Here is a 21,215-nt window from a genome sequence, read left to right on the forward strand (position 1 = left end):
CACAGTGACCATTTGGGAAGAGTGAGGAAGGAAGAAGAGAGACCCCGAAAAGGCAGGCAGGCTAAGGGAGGGGACGAGCTCAGTCAGGGATAGGTGGGCTGAGCAGAGGCCCCTGGGAGGGACCCAGTGAGACCCCATGTGTTCTTAGGCCAGTTTTCCATGTTCACCGCACTGTGGGTCTGAGGGTTACCCCACCCGCCCCCCGTGATCATCTGGGCAACCAGTTTCCCACAGAGATGCTGCTCCAGTTCTGCAAAGAGCAATGATTCTTCTTCTTTTTTTTTTAAGTTTATTTATTTTGAGAGAGAGAGTGAGAGAGAGAAAGAATCCCAAGTAGGCTCTGCACAGTGTGGAGCCTGATGGGGGGCTCGAACTCACGGATTGTGAGATCATGACCTGAGCTGAAGCCAGGACTTAACTGACTGGGCCACCCAGCCACTCCAAAGAACAATGATTCTTAAAATTCTTTTTCCAGAAGCACCTGGATGGCTCAGTTGGTTAAGTGTCTGACTTCTTGATTTTGGCTCAGGTCGTGATCTCACAGTTCATGAGTTCAAGCCCTGCACTGTCAGTGGAGAGCTTACTTGGAATTCTCTCTCTTTCCCTCTCTCTCTGCCCCTTCCCCAGTCTCTCTTTCTCTCTCTCTCTCTAAATATATAAACTTAAAAAAATATTTTCCCACGTAATAAGAGCTTTTAGGATTGATTCCCTTAGCAACTTTCAAAGGTACCACACAGCAGTGTTAACTCTAGCCCTCATGCTGCACATTCCACCCCCAGAACTTATTTATCTTACAATTGGAAGTTTGTGCCTTTTCACCACCTTCACCCGGCCCTCTCCCTCTGCAACCCATCTGGTCTCTTTTTCTATGAGTTTGTTTTTCCTAGATTCCACGTGTAAGTGAGATCATGCAACATTTTGCCTTTCTCCGTCTGACTTTGGTCACATAGCATGCCGCCCTCAAGGGTAACGGAACTGCTTTACTAGATCTCACCTCCCCCTTCTGCTATTTTTGAGCTCCTTCACTTTATGGGTGTTTGGGGGCCTGGGGATGGGGTGGGGGTCAGTCTGTTTTACAAATGTAAAATGGCAGCACGAGTTATTTTAGACATCTTGACCTGGGGTAGTTATTTTGTACTGTTTTCGCATATGTGAAGGACTCAGCTATACTAAATGAAGGCAAAAGCCAGATTTGTGTGAGAGAAAAGAGGAAAACGCTGCAAGCAGTGAGAAGAGTGAATCCTGTTTGCACATTTTGGGGGTAAACTGATGAGCTGGCTGCAGGCAGAGGAGCCAACGTATGAGTTCCGGTTTTGACAGGACTGCTTGGTATCTAGGAAAATCACTTAGGTTGTGTATTGATTTTCCAGGAATCTTGGAAAGTTTAGCCAAGAGGCACTAATTCTCAAGTGGGGTCAGTTTTGCCCCTCCACCGCCCCCTCGGGGTAGCTGGTAATGTCTGCCGATGTTTTTAGTTGTCACGATTGGGTGCGTGTATGAGATACTAGCATCTAGCATCTAGATACCAGCATCTGACTATCTTACAAGGCACAGGGCCCCTCTCTACTGTGGTAGAGGTTTTTCCCCTCTGGGGAAAAAAACAAAAAAACCAAAACCTCAAGGCAACCTGGCTGGACGCATGCGTGACAACATCCCTCATGACCCTATAGCATGAGACCACTCAATCAGGCTGCATGTTTGTGTGTGACCATATAGGGAGACAAAGAAATAGAAAATGTATATAAAAAACTACGCTACCTGCCGTTCGGGGTTCAGTGCTTCGGGTACGAACCCAGCTAAGCGGCGCCTGCATGGGCGAAGTTGCTTCCTGGAAAGAAAAGCCTCAGTGTCACGACTCTCTGTGCGAGAATCCTGCTACACTACTACAAAGATTTGTCCAGCCCCAAATGTCAACTGTGAGGACCCTGTGGCAGTGCACGGACCCTCCATGTGATGGTCCTCAGGTCCTTGCATGGGCATCTCCACCTTGGTCAGGCCAGGTCCACGCCATTTCCCTCATCAGACTTGCTCACAGTCTATTGTATACCATTTAACACACTGAAAATTTAGAGGCTAGTAGATATCTATTAGCTAGAGGCTAATAGATTATGAAAACGGACATCATTTAAATGTCCTCAGCACCCAAAAGGCTTCAACAAAATGTTATCGTGAATCATACCCAAATGAATGAGCAACGGGTTATCTGCGTTTTGAAAAGCATTCAGGGGCACGTGGGTGGCTCAGTCAGTTGAGGTCCCACTCTTGATTTTGGCTCAGGTCATGATCTCCTGGTTGGTGAGTTCAAGCCCTGCATCGGGCTCATGCTGATGGTGTGGAGCCTGCTTGGGATTCTCTCTCTCTCTCTCTCTCTCTCTGCCCTTCCCCAGTTTGGGGGCTATCTCTCTCTCTCTCAGAATCAAATAAAAATAAAAATTTAAGGAAAAAAAAAAAAGAAAAGCATTCAGAGATACGTGTGTGTATTGACCGAAGAGAAAACTTCCTCTGTTAGGGATTTATAGGCATTTCAAGTTTACATAAGAGTTTATTTTTGAACCCAATGAAATAAAATGAAAGCATAAATCTGTACAATAATCATGATTTAAAAAAATTAATGACTTCCGTTTGTATTTTCTTTTCAGAATGAAGCAGTGGATACCAGTCTGTATCTGAAAGCAGTGCTCCACTGAGTTTGGGGATGAGAGAATTCATGTCATTTTCCAGAAGGGATCCTGTGAATTAACGTGGAAGGGCTGGCAATGGCCTCTCCCCCCCATTCTGCGTTTATGAGGTCTGGCTCCGTCTCCAGCAAAACAGCACCTGCGAGCTACTGCAGCTGGGTTCAGCCTTGACAAAGGCAGGAAGCCCACAGTGGGGTTGGGGGTGGGGTAGGGAGGGTAACGGGGTAGGTGGGCGGAGCTTGCCACGTGGGGCTACTGCTATTCTTGGAGCACTAGTTGCCCCCACCCACATGTGGACACTTTCACTTTAGTGCAAAGGTGACCTTTGAGGCGGGATCTCCTCAGCCCGTGCTGGTGGAAAGAGAACACAGTAGGTAGGCAGGGGTGAGGGACAACTGAGCCCCTCGCTCTCTGAAATCCCCTCCCATTCCCCCACTCCCGATGTGATATTTGATCTACCTCCAAGCAAGACTGTGAGGAAGGCACTGGAGAAGACCAGAGCGGCAGAGTTCTGTGTCTATTTCCGTGACCTGCAGATCTTCGCAAACCGGCCTTGGCCACATTATCCGCTATCCCTGTGTTATGTATAGCTTCGGAAATACCACGCGTGTTTATTTCCCATCTTATTGCTCCCGTGACTCCTGAACCCCACTTTTGGAAAGTGGGTCCCTGTAAGCTTGGGGGTTTGAACACACAGCTATCATTTGGGATAGTTTTGCCAATTTACAGTTTGTCACACTTCCATCCGAGAAACATTAAGGCTGCCTAGCCATGTGCTGTAGATACTACACCTGGGATTTTTATTGTCCAATGTTACTGGCCTTCCTATAAAACTCTGTGTCTTCAGGCAATGATGCTTTATCTTATTGAAGATGGTTTGAAGCAGTTTCCAACTCTGTTGGAAAGAAACTGTTGGAGGCTTAATGCCAACTTGTTTGCCGGCTGAGGGGAGCATTAGTGACTGTGTTGATCATCTGTGGGTACAGAATTGCCTAGCACGAGGAAGCACAGTATTTGTTTTGTGGGGAAAATTGATTTGCTGGAAACTTTCCAAGAGAGAGTGTTGTGATCATATAATAAGAGTCTTAGCCCCGGTGTCTCAGTTAAATTGGCTGTGGGTGGACATCAGTATGAGGGGCTATTGTATATGGGGTTGTGTCCAAATGTGCGTGTCAGGCCAGATTTGCCTTGGTCTTTTTGAGATCCAGGACTCTGGAAAATGTGAATTTGCTTTCTTATTTAACTAGAGGGTGCATTTATTGTAAACTTGGTGTGCCATTTTGAGGATAGTTCCTTAAACTAGCAAAATAGGTGAATTTCCCTTCTTCCTCTTTATTTTTTACATGTCAAATGTAAATCTTAGTGTGTTTGTACTTTGTAGAATGTAATGAGTAACTTTAATGGAGAAGGATTTAAAAATATTTACAATAAATTATTTTTGCGTGGTCATTGTCACATTACTATTGCTTCGTAGCTGTTGACTCTCCAGGGCCATGATTTGGGCTGGCACTTTCTTGCAGTTAATGGTGTTGGAACTGATTTTTTTCATTTCCCTGAGGGCAGCTTCCCCTTCTGAGTAAGATGGGCTGGATCTGGATGGGCTGGGGTGGGCTGGGTTCTCCTCCTTGCCAGTGAGAGCGGGGAGGGGCCCTCTCTCTACCTTCCAGTTCCTCCCAGGGCTCTCCCAGTAGGACCAGGTGTCTCAAGGGCCTGGGGCCAAAAGGAAGGACCTGTTCCTGTGTGGAGACAGGATGGTGTGGTTTTCCCTTCTCCTGAGAGGCAAGTACCTTTTCTTGGGTTTTGACCCCTTGTGAATCACACAGAAGACTTTCCATAGGCGTGGCTCTTTGGTTCATGTGCTGTGGAAAGAGTTGAACTTTGTGACTAAAGCATTTTGAGGTGTCTGGAAAAAAAATGGCACTCATGTATACACTGTTCTGCAATCGGAGATGAGTTTATGGGTCGCCACACATCTTAACGGTGAGCACAATGCCTGGTGCATGATAAGGTTTCAACAACTATCTGTGAAGCAATTGAAAGATTTAAGAAGAGAAACCGGGGTGCCTGGGTAGCTCAGTCGGTTAAGCGGCCGACTTGGGCTCAGGTCATGATCTCGCAGTCCGTGAGTTCGAGCCCCGCGTCGGGCTCTGTGCTGACAGCTCAGAGCCTGGAGCCTCTTTCAGATTCCGTGTCTCCCTCTCTCTGACCCTCCCCCGTTCATGCTCTGTCTCTCTCTGTCTCAAAAATAAATAAACGCTAAAAAAAAATTAAAAAAAAAAAGAGGCACCGATCTTTTCTGGAAGTCACTTAGGGACAGGAAGGAGACAGCCAGATCAGTGGGATGTGCCCCTTCTCCTATTCCCAAGAAAAATTCTACCCATGTGTCCAATTCTTTTTTGCCTCTCAATTTAACTTAGTTCTGTAGATTTTTTTTTTTAATGTGCTTTGCAAACAATTACAAGAGAGACCGAGTACAAGAAAAGAAGCTGCTGGTCTTGTTAGGCATTGAGACTCTGCACAGACCAAGTGGGAAACAGCAGGAAAAAAACAGCCCGGTGTGAAAAATAAAGACAAACTGTAGGGTTGTGGGCAGTCAGAGAAACGAGTGGTCAGCATACATCAGTGGGGTTTGAATAAATAGATTTGCTTTCCTTTACACGTGTTTGTGTCTTCTGAGGATGAGGTTCACATGTTGTCTTTTCTCTTTTAGATGTGGGCTCTGCATGGACTCCTGCTCCATCCAGAGTCTGGTCAGTGCTGAGAAAAATGAGAGAAGTCTCTCTGAACCTTCCCTTCTCTGCTCCCGTTACTGTTTCATTGCTTTAAAATAAACTAATTCATGCTGTCACCGCACTGCTGGCAGTGGTGTCCTCAGACATCCTTTCGCCTTTCGGTTATCGTTAGAGACCATGTATTCTTAGCCTCAGAAGGTAGTCCCCTCATCGTCTATTTAGGAAACCGAGGTCTGGAGAGAGTGAAGAGTGAGCTTAGAGTTCCACCATTTTGGGGGGCAAAGTCCAGCCCACGGGGCAACTGCACACCATCAGTGGCCTCCGACTTTGGCAGACACCCCAAGGTCCTGCTCAGTTCAGGCTTGGCTGATGTCTGGGAAGCCACAAAGAGCACAGGCGGTGAGGGGGGAAGGGATGGGTTGACAGGTGTCACCATCAGACTGTAGAAGACTCTCTGGGATGGTAAAGACCACTCAGTGCTTCCCCAAGTGCCTTGCAAAAAGCACCCTCTGTCTAAAAGGGGGAAGAACTTATACTGACCCATTTAACAGATGGCAGAACTGAGGTATGCTCAGATCAAATGACTTTCAAGTTGCTTTCTGAACACAAGAGGCTGGCTTGAAAAAGAACAGAGTCAGAGAAATGTGAGCAGAATCTCCTTCTCTCTGAAGGCTCCTGCGGTAACCTGGGGACTCATCTGTCCTGTTCTACCTATGCCCTTCCATTTGCGAGTATTCGAAGCACCCGTCACCTGCGGTTGTCCTAAAAATGTCAGCGTTTGCATTTATTGTCAACGGTAGATTTTCCTGACCCTGCCCTTTTCTTGTACCTCTCTTCTGTTCTGAATAAGAATTTATTCACGGGTTAAGGGATTATTTATAGATGCTACTCTGAACATAAAACGGAAACCACCAAACCTGCAGTGGCTGTATAAAATGTGCCTTTGTGTACTGGCCATGTACAGGTGTGAGACCGGCGAGGGGGAAGGGAGTTTTCTGATTATATCTGTGCTCCCTCAAGGAGCAGTTTAGATCTTCAACCTCAGTATCTTATCCAGAACACAGGAATTCTTTCCCTGATGGATGACCTCTACAACCTAAATTGTGTAACATAGTGTGTGTGTGTGTGTGTGTGTGTGTGTCTGTGTGTGAATGTGCATTTTCAGGAAAAAGGGCTTCACAGCTTTCATCAGAAATCCTGAAATCCATGGAAAACAGGATCAGCATTATATACCGACATAGTAGGGATTCCAAAGCCCTCCCAAAGGGCTCTCCTGCTCAAAAATAATTCCCTTTTGTAATCCCTCTAAATGTCACTATAAGAACAAATTTCTTTGGTTAAGCATTTATGCTTAATGTATTGCTGATAAAAGGTATATACTATTTGGGACAAATAATACTTTCACGGATAAGACTCAAATTTGTATAACTTCCATTGTACTAAAAAGTTATAAACCGGTCAACTTCAGTAAAGGTCCAAAGTCCAAATGAAAAATTCCAGTATAAAACCCAGCGATTGTGTTTCTCTCTCCCTGGAGGACAGCTGGGTGACCCTGATCATCAAGCACATCAACACGTGATTTTCCTCAGACATCGTGAAGTTTTTTGTTTCTCTTTGCTCTTTGAGATAATTTATTCAGGGTCTGTGGTAAATCAACTACATACATTAGATGCAGCCCTCCTGTTGATGGGTGTTAAAGCTGAGCCTTCAAGTTACATGCTCAAGGTCATAGAGGGAGAAGGAGGTAGAACCAGGATTTGAATCATCGATTATCTGACTCTAATGTCCACACTCTTTCCCCTAAGTGAACCCTGGCCAAGGGTCAAAGTTAGAGTTCCATGTGAGAGAACTTTGCTGAAAACAGGAAGTTAGCAGAGGACAAGATGCCCAGATGTGATTGGCTCTTAGCTGAAGCCCACCAACTGGCTGAAGTCTCAGCAAACCTGTGTTGGCACATCCAGCCTCATGGGACCAGATTTATTATCCTCATTGGCATTTAGCACATTTTAAATAGCAGTTATTTAACCTTGGTTAGTTTTGGGGTCAAAACAGTGATTAAACACATAACATATCCACTACCTTGTCAACAAACTTCTTGCTGTTTTAACATCCCTAAAATTAGGACAATGGCCGTGGCTTAAAACAGGAAGTTGAGAACACAGGTGTGAATATAAAAATAGGCTAATTTGCTAATTATTCTTGGTCTCATATAAATTGTGGTTTAATATTTTCATGCCAGGTTACTGGTATCAGCTCTTATGAGTTATAAAACCCAAACACATTTGTGTTGAGTTTCTCTCCAAATATGACCATTTAGGCCTGGGGTCTGCAAACTTTTTTTTTTTTTTTTTTTTTTTTCCTGAACAGGGCAAAAAAATAAATATTTTTGGCTTTGCAGGACCTCAGTGTGTGTCAACAACGACTCAAGTCTTCTGTGTTTGAGCAGCCATAGAAAGTATGAACATGTATAAGCATGGCTGTGTTCCAATAACAATTTACTTATTAAAAAAAAAAGGCACTAGGTCAGGTTTGGCCTGTGGGCCACAGTGTACTGACCCCTGTTTTAGGGAGTAGACAGAATTCTAGGAACAGTGAGAAAAAAACTAGGAAAAATAATCAGAACATACAGAGAAAGGCTCATTGGAGAAGGGGTATGTGTGTGGGGGTGTTATTTTTCCCATGTAGACATTTGATTAATATTTTATACATGACATATGAATTAATCCACATATACACCACACAGTTAAATAGAGGCTCTTCTATGTAGTATGTTGGAAGAGGGTGGAATCGGGAGCCAGGAAATCGGGCTCTGGATAAAGTTCTGTCAGTAACTTGCAAAGTTACATTGGCCTACTTATCCTCTCTGAGCAAAAAAGGGATGGTGGCATTAGAGTGTCTCCATAGGTCTTTCTACTCTACCATGCTCTAATGCTATGATTTTCTTATTAAGATATTTCTAGGGAGAAATACAAGGTTTAAAATATGGATTAAAATTATACTAAAAATTATATAAAAACCTGGCCTAGAACTTACTGATTCAACCCATGTAACTGACAAAGCCATGAGGGCCAACAAGTCAAAGGACACTATGCAAAGACCATCGCTGAGTGGTATGGAGTGAGAGGAACGCACCCAGCCTCCCCCTACTCCCCCCACCCCCTGAAGGCTCCAGGTGAAGAGTTGGGCCCACGTGTGGAATGAGTAGACCCCCCCTGGCATGCTTAGTATGATGGGTAATGCTTCCTTGTGACTTCAGAAGACATTTTATGAGAAGAACCTGGACACAGGAGCAGACTCTTTGTGATGCTCCCAGCTGTAGAAGACCAAGAAGCCCCTCCCACCACTGAGCAAAGCAGCCAGTTCCCAAAGCCATTTGGAATCAAAGATGGCCACTCCCTTCTCAAAGAGTGGTGTTTAGGATAAGTGGTTGGTCTTTGTAGGATGAATATTGAGTAGGATCTAAGGATCCCTGTGGTTTGTAAACCACATTCTGCAGAGATCCCTGTAGAAAGGGGTGGCGTGTGTGTGTGTGTGTGTGTGTGCCTGTGCGTATGCCCCTTAAGGGCTCTGTGCCCCATGCCTGCTTCAACCAGATCTCTATACCCCCAGCTTTTATTTACTGGTAATTAGACAAGTTCTGGTCTATTTCATTTTAAACAAGAAACCCGAATCTCAGAAGGTAACATAGGCGGATGTGGCTGACGAAGGGAGTGGAAGGAGATTTTACCAGGAGTGAGAAGTTCATATTCATCTTCTGGGGAGGGCAAATGCCTTGGGGAGGAAGGCACATGGAGAAGTGCATACGACGTCTCGGTTCTTCTCAAGAACTCCCTGGGTCTCTTGGTGTTGGGGGAAATGTTCTCATAGTATGCCCCAGAGATCCCTGATGACCTTCTTCCAAGGACGCTGTGATTGATGAGGGTGTAGGAGAGATCTTCTAAGGACCTCTGGTCAGCATTATCCTGCTGGTGAAAGAAGAGCCTCATCAACAGTGGATTTCTTGCCATTCCCTTTATACTCTAGGCTCAACCCAGACCTGACCCTGGGCAAAGTCTGTCTTCCATGACCATCTCTCCCCCCATCTCTTAGATGTTTTTCCTAAATGGCTGTCCCCACTCCAACCCCTAGCCCAGGCCACCAGAGAGCTCATGCTTTCTGGAGTATTCGGCCTACTCAGGCATGTCTTCTCTGCTCCATGTTCCAGAGTGACCCCTGACCACTCCGTGTAATTCCCAAATCTCAGGCCCTGAAGGCAGCCTATTCATACATAACAGAACAATCTGAGGATACCTTCACTTGGCTGGGTTATGATATTTAACCACTCATTCTAGAGACTTTGGCATTATTAAAAAGGGAAACCACTCGAGAGAGGTTCCTAGTCAGTGGCATCTCAGGAGATAAAAAGCAAAGCAGCAAATCTAAGAGGGAGAGCCTGGATCTGGGATGGAGGCTTGGTTTTGAATCATGTCTTTGCCCCTCTTGTCAGTTGTCTGGCTTCGGGAGAATATCACTCAATCTCTCAGTTTTCTCATTTGTAAAACAGAGGAGATCATAGTGCCAATCTTAGAGGGTTGCTGTAACAGTTACGTGGACACTACAGGCAAAGCCCTCAGCACACTGGTGTCAACAAAGGACTCCGTGTATATTAGTTCCTTTCAATAAGATGTATAACAACAGTGGTGGCGGCTGCTGCTGCCCTCGGGCCCCGTACAGGGTCCTGGGCTAGCAAGCATTGGCACCTAAAGTTTTTCTTTCATATCGAGCTTTGAAGGGGTCTTGGAGGCCAATTTCTGCCATCTGGGGTGTCCGCATTTCCGTCATCATCTCAGAAAAAGGTTCAGAGATGTTTGCATTACCTGGATGGGAGCAGATGACATTTCTGTACCTGGAGAAAGAAAATACACTCAATGAATTTCAGGTCACGGGGGGTTTGAGGACAGAGGATGGGGAGTGGCGGGGCAAACACTCGGATATAAGCATCCAGAGAGCCACATGATAGCCCATCAGGCTATCCTGACCTGCAGCACACCCCTGGGGAGTGACGGCACTATCTAAACAAGATACAGCAGAGCCGTGCTGGGGCTGAGAGGCTGCATGGAGGGAAACACATTCGGTGGGGCATTGGAAAGGAAATCACAATTCCCTCCATCCCTCATACAAAATTCATCGCAGACCCGCCCTGTACCAGGTACTGTGGAGACCAAGAAAAATCAGAAACATTTCCTGTCCTCAAGGGGCTCACAGGCTAGCGTAGGGGACAGACCAGGGCCTCAGAGGATCCACAATGCAAAGGAGGGCTGTGGTGTCTACGCAGGTGAGGGGATGACCGTCATGCAGGGGCTGGTGCTCAAGAAAAGCTTGACAGAAGGAAACTCTCTCTTTCTTTCTTTTCTTTTTCTTTCTTTCTTTTTTTTATTTGAAGAGGCAGAGAAAGAGCATGAGTGGGGGAGAGGGCAGAGGGAGAGAGAGAATCTCAAGCAAGCTCTATGCCTACATAGGGACCCTACTCAAGGCTTGACTTGGGGCTTGACTTGGGCTTGATCCCACGACCAAGGCATGATGACCTGAGCTGAAATCAAGAGTTGGATGCTCAACGAAGAGAGCCACCCAGGTGTCCCTTCAGAAGCAAACTCTTAAATTGAACCTTCCCATTCCTGAATTTGCTAGCAGATACAAACAAAAGCAGGGCACTTTATCAAAAACCGGTTTATTTAAAACCAACTGGCTCTGGCCCCTCAGTAAAGAGGCAAATGGACTTGCTCCCCCTTCACAAACACATCAGCTCGATCAGCAAACGTGAGCTTTCCCACGGAAGCTGCATGGTGCCATCCTACACAGAAGGTGGGTAAGCCCTTGCAGGCCACTTGATTTATTATTATGGATTTGCATTTCCTCAGGACTGACATCCCGGATGCTCCTATCTCCATAAATTCCCATGGCCATCTAGGACGTCCCTGATTATCACTACAAAAAAAGTCTCCAAGGGGCGCTTGTGTGGCTCAGTCGGTTGAGTGTCTGACTTCAGCTCAGGTCATGATCTCAGGGTTCATGGGTTCGAGCCCCACGTCAGGCTCTGTGCTAACAACTCAGAGCCTGGAGCCTGCTTCGGATTCTCCCTCTCTCTCTCTCTCTCTCTGTCTGCTCCTCCCCCACTCATGCTCTCTCTCTCTCTCAAAAATAAAAAAGTAAACATTTAAAAAATTAAAAAAAAAAAAAAAAGAAAGAAAGAAAAGCCTGCGAGTTTTGGCATTAGAGGTCTTATTTCTACCGGGTTTGGCTCTGATGGAGATTGGGGTTTCCAGGAACCCATGATTCCCCTGGTGACGCTAGGGATGGGAGGGCCATATTATTCCGTTTTCATACTTTACAAAACTAGTTGATAAGACTCAGAGTGAATGAATTAGGCTCCGCTCTTTCAACCCAGGAAGGCAAAGTCAAAACTCCTTCATTTTTCTTCTTCAGAAATCCAGTGGCCTGTCCTCATGCCTATGCTTTCTCTCTTTCTCACACGTGATGCTATTCGCTACCCTCTCCTTCTCAAATTCCTTCTTCTTGGCTTCAGTCCTGTTCTGTCTCCAGAGACCGTTGCCTCACCTCCTAAGTGATCTTCCAGCATCTGTTCTTGCCACTCCCTAACACAATTAGTTCTCTGCACAGCCACCCAGGCCATGTCTTTTAAGGCTAACACCATCACACCCACCCTTCCTTAAAATAGTCCTGCGGTTCTCAAGACAAAAGCCCCCGTCCTAAGCTTGACCACAAGGCCATGCCCCTCCTGAGTGCTCTCTGTGCCCGCACTGGCCTCCTTGCAGTCTCTTGGAAGCACCTGGCACCTCTAACTCTCCAGTTATTGTTCCCAGTTAACCCCTTCAGCTTCCAGACCTCAGGGAGATATGGAGTCACCAGCTCCTGATTCAATGAGCTCACAGTCTAGTGGAGACGGGGACCAGCAACTGGACAAATGACTCAGACCGATGTGGAAGGTATTACACTGGAAATAATGCCCAGGGAGCTTTGGAAGCGCAGAGAAAGGGCAGTTGGAAATGTAAGTCTATCAAAAGTAGGAAAGAGAAAGCAATGACTTACTCTCCTTATCGGAATCCGGCTTTGCTTCAAAACCGTGTGTTTTTTTCCTGAAAAAAGAAAAGGAAAGAAAATTGGTTGATTCAGTGTTCAGCAACTCTCCAAGGAAATTACACTCAACTCTAAAACCTTATCTTTGAGTCTTTCATTTGTTAAAGGTATACCCCCTTCAGCATAGGGGCAAAGGAAGATAGATAAAAAGAAAAAGGAAGGATAAGACCAAGGAGAAATTTACACCTTTGTGTGTGTGTGTCTTTCTCCTCCCTTCTCCTTTTTCTAAGGCTGAGGTGGAATTGGTTTATAAATGGAGAACCATGATGATGTTATAGGTAACTATTTGGGGGATGTTTTCTTCTAACAAAATCTCAATTTCTTTTATATCATGTGAGATAAGGAGCCAAGATTATTTCCAGTTCCAACCCCAAGCTCAGTCTGTGATCTCCAAGCAAACAAGCAAACAAACAGCTCCCATATGAACACAGAGGTAACTGCTCTGTAGAGATGATGCCCCCACTCCAGAAAAACACAGTATAAATGTAATGGATGCTCCTTATCATCTCAAGAGATGATGACATTTACTCCAAGGAGCATGACTGTGTGTTCTGCTTTGCTTAGATGGTCTAGTTAACGTCCTTATCAGTCATTTAGGGACCCTAAACTATTTTTAGAGTCTCTTTCACTCTCAAAGCTTTCTCAGTGCAGAGGATGAATTATATGACCACCCTGGCTGTAAGTTCTCTGTGCAAGGGACAGAAATGTATGCTTCTGTACATGGGGATTCTGGGACTAGCAGTGGGATTCAAGGGTCTTTCTCTGCATTGGTAGCCAGTTTAATTCTTGCTTCTGAGGCTTTCCTGTTTGAGGAGCGCTTATCAAGACTATTGTTCCTGTTTCTCACCAAACTCAAATTGTCACTTCCCTGACTGACTTTCAGATGACTGTGTCCGGGTAGTGACAGGCTTCCACTGTGGCCACAGACAGTGGGCAGTTACAGGTGATTTAAAGCAAATACCACATTGAAACCACACTTAGGGAAATAACTCATGAAATAATTCTCCACTCACCACGGAAGGCAGAGACAACCTTCAGCAATGTAGCAGTCCCAGCATCTAAAATAACCGTGAGATGACACAAATCACAATGTTGGTTTCTGCAGCTTTGTTAGGTCACTCTCTTCCCTTTGCCATTTCTGTGAAAAACCTTTTCTCTTACCCCAAGACAGTATTTATTGTAGATGACTTGGACACATTTAGCATGCTAGAATGACTCCTTCCTTCCAGGACATTAACTGACCTTTTGAAATATGAAGATGATGCTTATCAACTCCTAATCAGGGAAGGGACTTTCAGCTGTATTCCCAGCAAAGGGAAAGGGCTTGCTCATGACTGATTTTAATGATTTGCTTGGACTCTTGTGATGAAGGACACGTGAGTTATCTCTAGGAAATCAAGGTGTAAGTACATGGATGTTTTAGAGATTTCTTTCAGGTATAGGTTATGTAATATTTATATAGAGTTCTACAGCACTCTGAATTTCTCCAATTTATACCATATTATAATTGTTCTTTTGAAAAAGAAAAACACCTCAAAGCAACACAGGCCCAAAATGGTGTCACTTAGACTGAGTTCTCAAACTGGTGCTTAATACATAATTTTTCTTGGGGGGGGTGCACAATTGATTGAGGGGCTGAGAGAGAAAGAATCCCAGGAGGGGAAGAAGGAGAGAGAGAGAGGAGAGTGGGGAGAGAGGGAGAGAAATTGGGCTCACTCGAAGTGGAGATCGTGTTTTACTCAAAGTGGGTCTTGGGCTCACCCGATGTGGGACTTGAACTCACAGACTGTGAGATCATGACCTGAGCCAAAGTCAGATGCTTAATGACTGAGCCACACAGGTGCCCTTTAATATATAATTTAATTGCAGTTTCAACCTCCTCCATAAATGTAGTCTTAACCCGTCAGCCAGGATTTCTTTAATCTATGCCAATGAGTCTGTCACTTGGGCCCTCTCCGTCCCCGTAAAAAAGTGAGATAATCTGCCTGATAAAGACACGTTGTTTTTCCCCTTAGAAAGTGGCCTCGCCTGGAATAGTTCTTTTTTTTTTTTTTTTTTTTTTTTTTTTTTGGTAGAGACAAAGAACGTGCTTAAGTCAGGGGAGAGGGAGGGATGAAGGGAGAGGGAGACAGAATCTTAGGCAGGCTCAATGCCCAGGGCGGAGCCCCACATGAGGCTCATCATGAGCTGATCCAAAATCGAAAGTTGGATGCTTAACCAGCTGAGCCACTCAGGCACCCCGAGAAATAGTTCTTTTCTTTTGCTAATAACTTTTTTTTAATGTTTTATTATTTATTTTGAGAGAGATAGAGTGTGAGAGGGGAAGGGGTAGAGAGAGAGGGGGACAGAAGATCTGAAGCAGGTTCCATGATGACAGCAGAGAGCCTGACTCTGGGCTTAAACTCACAAACCAGGAGATCATGACCTGAGATGAAGCCAAAAGCTTAACCAACTGAGCCACCGAGGTACCCCGCTAATAACTTTTTTAAAATTTAGTTTTCTTCACTTTATTATTCTTTTTTAATATTTACTAATTTATTTGAGAGAAAGAGAGAGGGAAACAGAAAATCCTAAGCCGGCTCCACACGGTCAGCACAGAGCCTGACTCAGGGCTCGATCCCACAAACTGTGAGATCATGACCCGAGTCGAAATCAAGAGTCAGTCACTTAACTGACTGAGCTGCCCAGGTGGTCCTAATTCCCATCCTTCTTCTATAAAAACCTTCCATTTTGTGTAACTCCTTGGAGAGCCTCTCGACTTGCTAGATGAAGTGTTGCCTGGCTAATGAATCGTTTAATAAAGACGACTAGGTTTGCAAATTTACTTGGTTAAATTTTGTTATTTAACAGTTCATTTGTTGACATCCTACACTAGAACATTAGCGTCATAGAGCTGGGGACCATATTTATTTGCCAGCACATGCCACAGTATGGAGCACACAGTAAATCTATTTTCCATAAGTATTTCATAAAGGAATGAGTAGCCAAGAACAGAGCATCTCTAACTGGCTCAGATCCTCAAATCTACCTCCTTGATTCAAGGCATAGGTAAATCAACAGGACTTGTGATCTATTTTATGGCAGAAAGGCCCAGGATCTTTTTGCGGTCAGATATCCAGCCTGAAGTCTAAGTATCATTCTGGGCATCTTTCTGAATTTGAGTCATAGTCAGCTACCTACAGAGTTAAATGTGAGGGTCCTTTATAAAGTACTGCATGTACCCGTAACACTATGTAAAGTGTAAAATGTCACTCAGAGATATCATCCCTTGTGATCTTCCCAAGGAGTTCCCTTGGAAAGGGCAGGAGAGTAGAAGCTGTGGGCGTCAGCATGGCTGAGTGTTCTGACAACCCCTCGGGTCTATGTACCATCAGAATTTGGGGGCTAAAAGGCGTTGGCTGTAGTTATTCCTCCCCTTTGGGCTACTTTTGGCCATTTGTTTATATCTCCTGTTTCTGTGGCTAAAGAAACGCTAGAAGGAAACCAAGGAATCTCACCAATTGCTAAGAAATCTGGTTCACGGGGCAGATTTGGAAGATGAGAAAAGACACTGAAGTTTGAGTTACTCAGTCAGTGTCTCTGGAAACCTTGAGCCAGTTTCTTCATCAGTAAAATGAAGATACTTCCCCTGCTTACCTCATGGAATTGTAAGGGTTAAATAAAGTTAAATATGGGCAAACGTTATTTTTAAACTGGTTATTTCCCCCACTCAACTTTTCTGTAACATATTCTTGCCCTTCGGCTTGGATGCTTTGGTCTGGGATGGGTTCAGAGAACCTCCCTGAAGGAGGCCAGATGCGTCTCCATGACACCAGGCTATGTGCCAGCAATTCCAGGCTCCTGTCTCTTACACAAAACTTCTCTGGCTCCCTGGTCCACCCAGTCTCTCCCTTGTTATAATGGCCATGGCCCTTCTGGTCTGTTTCATTCTTTGGACTGTGTGCTTTAACATATGTCCAATGATATCCCCCAAATATGCGATCCTGAGCTTGCACTGAAGAAATGTATGCTGCTGGGGGTGGGGGGAATCTTTGGGCGTCTAACTCCTAACAGAAGCTTTGGCTCAGTGGTAGCTTTTTAACTGATATTCTTTCAAAAGCTTCTCCTGAAACCATAGGAAAAGTGCAGATAACTCTATAGGCCACAAAACAACTGGTTTTGCCACCCTTTGGGATTCTTGGACCCCGAGACACTACTTTCATATTTGAGTGATTCCCTGACACCCAAAGGGAGTAGTCAGAAGAGTCTTGGTTTAACAGCATCAGGATAATTGCAAGTGTCTCTCTCCACAAACCTTTCAACAATCGTGATGCTGTGGGAGATGTGGTCACCTCAGAAATAGAAACTTTGAGCTTCAAATGGAATGTCCAGGATGGAGCTTGAGCACAAAGGGACTTGAGTTAAATGAACAGAGACAGCAGGAAATAGCGATCTTATTTCTAGTTGCTGGGGATCACACTAGGTTCCTAGTACATCTCCTCTCCAAAGGTTCAAAGTGTTTTTGTCTTGTCTTCACATTTACTGTTATTACGACTGATGCTGGGTCTAAATAAGGTGCTCCATGTGGAGTATGTGAAGTTCAGGACCTGACAGACTTCACTCCTCATGGGCAAAGGCCGGGAGGTTTCTTGGATTTGTTCTCACCTGGATGCTCTCTGTTTGAAGGTATGATTTTCCAGACCAGGGTATCTTATGAGTATTCTGTTGCCCCCTAAAACGCAATCTATCAGGAATGAGCTAAGTACTTCCTTTCCAGGCTTCCCACTTCAATTCACAAGTTTTCCAACCACCATTTGTGTGTAGCTCCAGAATCGCCTCAGCTGCTGCTTGTTGCCCTCAGATCTGTTCACAGCCCCTCCTCAATGTACATGGCAGCCTTTTATTTGATGTTTTCTCCATTGCCATGGCAACAGCCCACTAACATTCTCCAACAACCTCCATACACAACCAGTCCTAAATCATTTGTTCCCACATGGCCGGGATTCCTTATGGTGACCATGAGAGTATCAGTATATAGAGAAGTCTATCTGCTGGGCACAACATTCAGGACTGTATACAGGGATGGGGAAGGGTACTGGCTTTGTCTCATGTAAATCCTCATCTTTTACAGCACCAAGGCAGAGAACAGGGGACAAGAGGAGAAAAAAGGATTAAATAAAGAGAAATCTATTCATTGTTTGGGTTAGGTTTCTTCTGTATAAACATTTTTTTCCATTTGTGGAGAATTGAGAGTATAGAGAAAAAGAAACTAAAAAATACTACTTATGTTTGTTTATTACTTTCTCTCAACCTCTCTCTCTCTCTCCACACACACACACACACACACACACTTACTACATGTATGTAACACAGGCTTTGTATATATTTCATTTAATCTCAGACTAAATCCATGAAGTAGTTATAATGATTCTATTTTTTTTTTAACCAATGAGAAAACTAAGGTTGAAAATGTTAAGCAACTTGTCCGAGGACCACCAGTCAGTAAGTAAGACTCTGAGCTCCTCTCATAGAGAACTAGGTTCTCTCACTCTGCTCAGTGAGGGTGGGGGTGGGATTTCCACGGCTTTTGTAACAAATCCGGTCTGGAGAACCATGATGAGGGTGTGCTGATTGGATGGTGAAGTTGAAAATCACATCCCAGTAAATATAAATATAAGACTTTAAAAAATTATATTAAGGGAGACATTTTATTTATTTTTATTTTTTTAAGATTTTTGATTTTAAGACGGGGTGAGTGGATGCGCAGAAAGTGAGAGACAAAATCCCGACATAGGGCTCTACCCTGTGAACCATGAGATCATGACCTGAGCCTAAATCAAGACTCCTGGATGCTTAACTGACTGAGCCACCCGGACACCTCTAAGGGAGATATTTTAAATTAGCATGGAAATGAAGATGCTGAGGCAACTGATTAACTACTTGGGAAAAAAAATTGTGTGTGTGTGTGTGTGTGTGTGTGTGCGTGTGTGTGTGTGTGTGTGTGTGTGTGTATTTGACACCATATAGTGAATGTATGGGGCTGCATGTAAAGCAATAAAACAAACAAAAAACAAGGAGATTTCTAGATTTAATTCAGTTATGTTTAAGAAATAGTAAGCAAACAGGGGTGCCTGGTGGCTCAGTCAGTTAAACATCTGACTTTGGCTAAGGTCCTGATCTCATGGTTTGTGAGTTTGAGCCCTACATTGGGCTCTGTGATGTCAGCACAGAGCCTGCTTCAGATCCTCTGTCTCCCTCTCTCTTTGCCCCCTCCCCCCTATGCTTTCTCTCTCAAAATAAATAAACATTTAAAAAAATAGTAAGCAAACATAAAATATCTGCATGGCATGAGATATACAGAAAAAAATATTTTTTGTAATAAGAGAAAAGGGCTAATTTCTTCAAAGTACAAATAGCTTGTATTAGCAATAAAACAAAGCAGACCATACCTATCAAAATAACACCAGCATTCTTCACAGAACTAGAATAAATAATCCTAAAATGTGTATGGAACCAGAAAAGACCCCAAATAGCCAAAGCAATATTGAAAAAGAAAACCAAAGAGGGAGGCATCATAATCCCAGACTTCAAGCTCTATTACAAAGCTGTAATCATCAAGACAGTATGGTCCTGGCACAAAAATAGATGCTCAGATCAATGGAACAGAATAAAGAATCCAGAAATGGACCCATAAACGTATGGCCAACTAATCTTTGACAAAGCAGGAAAGAATATCCAATGGAATAAAGACACTCTCTTCAACAAGTGGTGTTGGGAAAACTGGACAGTGACATGTAGATAAATGAACCTGGGCCATTTTCTTACACCATACACAAAAATAAACTCAAAATGGATGAAAGACCTAAATGCAGGACAGGAAGCCATCAAAATCCTCGAGGAGAAAGCGGCAAAAATCTTTTTGATCTTGGCTGCAGCAACTTCTTATTCAACACATCTCCAGAGGCAAGGGAAACAAAAGCAAAAATGAACTACTGGGACCTCATCAAAATAAAAAACTTCTGCACAGAGAAGGAAACAATCAGCAAAACTAAAAGGCAGCCAATGGAATGGGAGAAGATATTTGCAAATGACATATCAGATAAAGGGTTAGTATCCAAAATCTATAAAGAACTTCTCAAACTCAACACTCAAAAAAACAAATAATCCAGTGAAGAAATGGGCAAAAGACATAAATAGACATTTCTCCAAAGAAGACATCCAAATGGCCAACCGACACATGAAAAAAATGCTCAACATCACTCATCATCAGGGGAAAACAAATTAAAAACACAATGAGATACCACCTCACACCTGTCAGAATGGCTAACATTAACAACTCAGGCAAGGACAGATGTTGGCAAGGATTCAGAGAAAGAGGAACATTTTTGCACTGCTGGTGGGAATGCAAATTGGTGCCGCCATTCTGGAAAAAAGTATGGAGGTTCCTCAAAAACCTAAAAATAGAACTACCCTACAACCCAGCAATTGCACTACTAGGCATTTATCCACGGGATACAGGTGTGCTGTTTCGAAGGGACACATGCACCCCCATGTTTATAACAGCACTATCAACAATAGCCAAAGTATGGAAAGAGCCCAAATGTCCATCGATGGATGAATAGATGAAGAAGATGTGGTATATATATACAATGGAGTATTAATCGGCAATCAAAAAGAATAAATCTTGCCATTTGCAACTATGTGGATGGAACTGGAGGGTATTATGCTAAGCGAAATTAGTCAGTCAGAGAAAGACATAAATCATATGACTTCACTCGTATGAGGACTTTAAGAGACAAAACAGATGAACATAAGGGAAGGGAAAGAAAAATAATATAAAAACAGGGAGGGGGACAAAACAGAAGAGACTCATAAATATGGAGAACAAACTGAGGGTTACTGGAGGGGCTGTGGGAGGGGGGATGGGCTAAATGGGTAAGGGGGACTAAGGAATCTACTCCTGAAATCATTGTTGCACTATATGCTAACTATCTTGGATGTAAATTAAAAAAAAAAAAAAAATAGTGGTGTCTTTGAGCTCCCTGCAGGTGTTGAGAGCTCAGGAGAACATCCCCTCCCAGCCCTCAGAAAGTTGTTCCATTTCTGAAGTCATGGTTGACTGCCCTGACTTCCCTTGATAAAGTCCTTCTGCCTTTCAGCTGTTCTCCACCAGCTGCTCGCACTGATTCTGGGGAGAAGGCCAAACCCATAAGGAATTGAACTTAGTGTCTGACACCTAGAAGTGCTTCATGTTTCTCAGTTCTTTACCCAGTTCCCTCCCCTCACCCAAAAACCTCTTTTTCTCTTTCTGGCTGCGTTCCTCTGCCCCATCTCTCCTGCTTTCCCTTGGGGAGTCTGGACTCACCTGTTTTTCCTCAGCAGAGAGTTCCCCATTTTCTCAGGTCTCCTGGTGACTTCCCCTCAGCCAACCTGCAGCTCTAGCGAGGGCAGCTCCCTGACTTACAGGCTGCTGTGGAGCTCGGCCACCAGTGCAGAGAGCTGAGAGCTGAAATGAGAAGTGTTCCTCCCTGCAGCAGGGAGGAGGACCCCAGGAGGAGGAGAGTCTGAGGTGCACACATGAACAACTTCCTAAAATGTCAGAGATGGAGAAGGTGAGCAAATTATGCCACCCTAAGGTACGCCTCTTCAGTGTGTTGATTATTTTTTTCCCCCAAAGTTTATTTATTTATTG

The 21,215-nt window shown here is 44.2% G+C and overlaps 2 protein-coding genes across 4 annotated transcripts in view; one reads left to right on the forward strand and one right to left on the reverse strand.

The window, feature by feature from the left end:
- Positions 1-4,119, forward strand: part of CC2H3orf52 (chromosome C2 C3orf52 homolog) — a 32,692-nt gene extending 28,573 nt beyond the window's left edge. For both annotated transcript variants that reach the window (XM_042956533.1, XM_042956534.1), the window contains exon 6: positions 2,640-4,119. In XM_042956533.1, coding sequence (XP_042812467.1) covers positions 2,640-2,644 — 5 coding nt within the window. In that variant the 3' untranslated portion in view covers positions 2,645-4,119. The remainder of the gene's footprint in view (positions 1-2,639) is intronic.
- Positions 4,120-5,159: 1,040 nt separating this feature from the next.
- Positions 5,160-21,003, reverse strand: GCSAM (germinal center associated signaling and motility). Of its 2 annotated transcripts, XM_007098604.3 has the most exons (6): positions 20,889-21,003; positions 13,558-13,602; positions 12,497-12,543; positions 10,267-10,295; positions 9,138-9,375; positions 5,160-5,435 (listed from the first exon to the last, which is right to left on the reverse strand). In XM_007098604.3, exons 1-6 carry the CDS (start codon positions 20,915-20,917, stop codon positions 5,332-5,334), a joined length of 492 nt encoding a protein of 163 aa, XP_007098666.2. In that variant the 5' UTR covers positions 20,918-21,003; the 3' UTR covers positions 5,160-5,331. The 2 variants fall into 2 exon arrangements, 1 of the variants encoding a protein (XP_007098666.2); XR_006207570.1 differs by lacking the exons at positions 5,160-5,435; positions 20,889-21,003 and adding an exon at positions 17,189-17,444 and having other exon boundaries at positions 9,287-9,372.
- Positions 21,004-21,215: the final 212 nt, after the last annotated feature.

Source organism: Panthera tigris, chromosome C2 (genome assembly GCF_018350195.1).
Source record: "Panthera tigris isolate Pti1 chromosome C2, P.tigris_Pti1_mat1.1, whole genome shotgun sequence".
Taxonomy (NCBI): domain Eukaryota; kingdom Metazoa; phylum Chordata; class Mammalia; order Carnivora; family Felidae; genus Panthera; species Panthera tigris.

Bases quoted from the DNA above. Each gene is read 5' to 3' on its own strand.
- GCSAM (XM_007098604.3), bottom strand. From the start codon at position 20,917: ATGGGGAACTCTCTGCTGAGGAAAAACAG. The intron at 13,603-20,888 runs GTGAGTCCAGAC...CGGTTATTTTAG, and splicing joins TCTCTGCTGAGGAAAAACAG to ATGCTGGGACTGCTACATTG. The intron at 5,436-9,137 runs GTAAAATCTCCT...CATTTTTCTCAG, and splicing joins ATATGAACTTCTCACTCCTG to CACTGACCAGACTCTGGATG.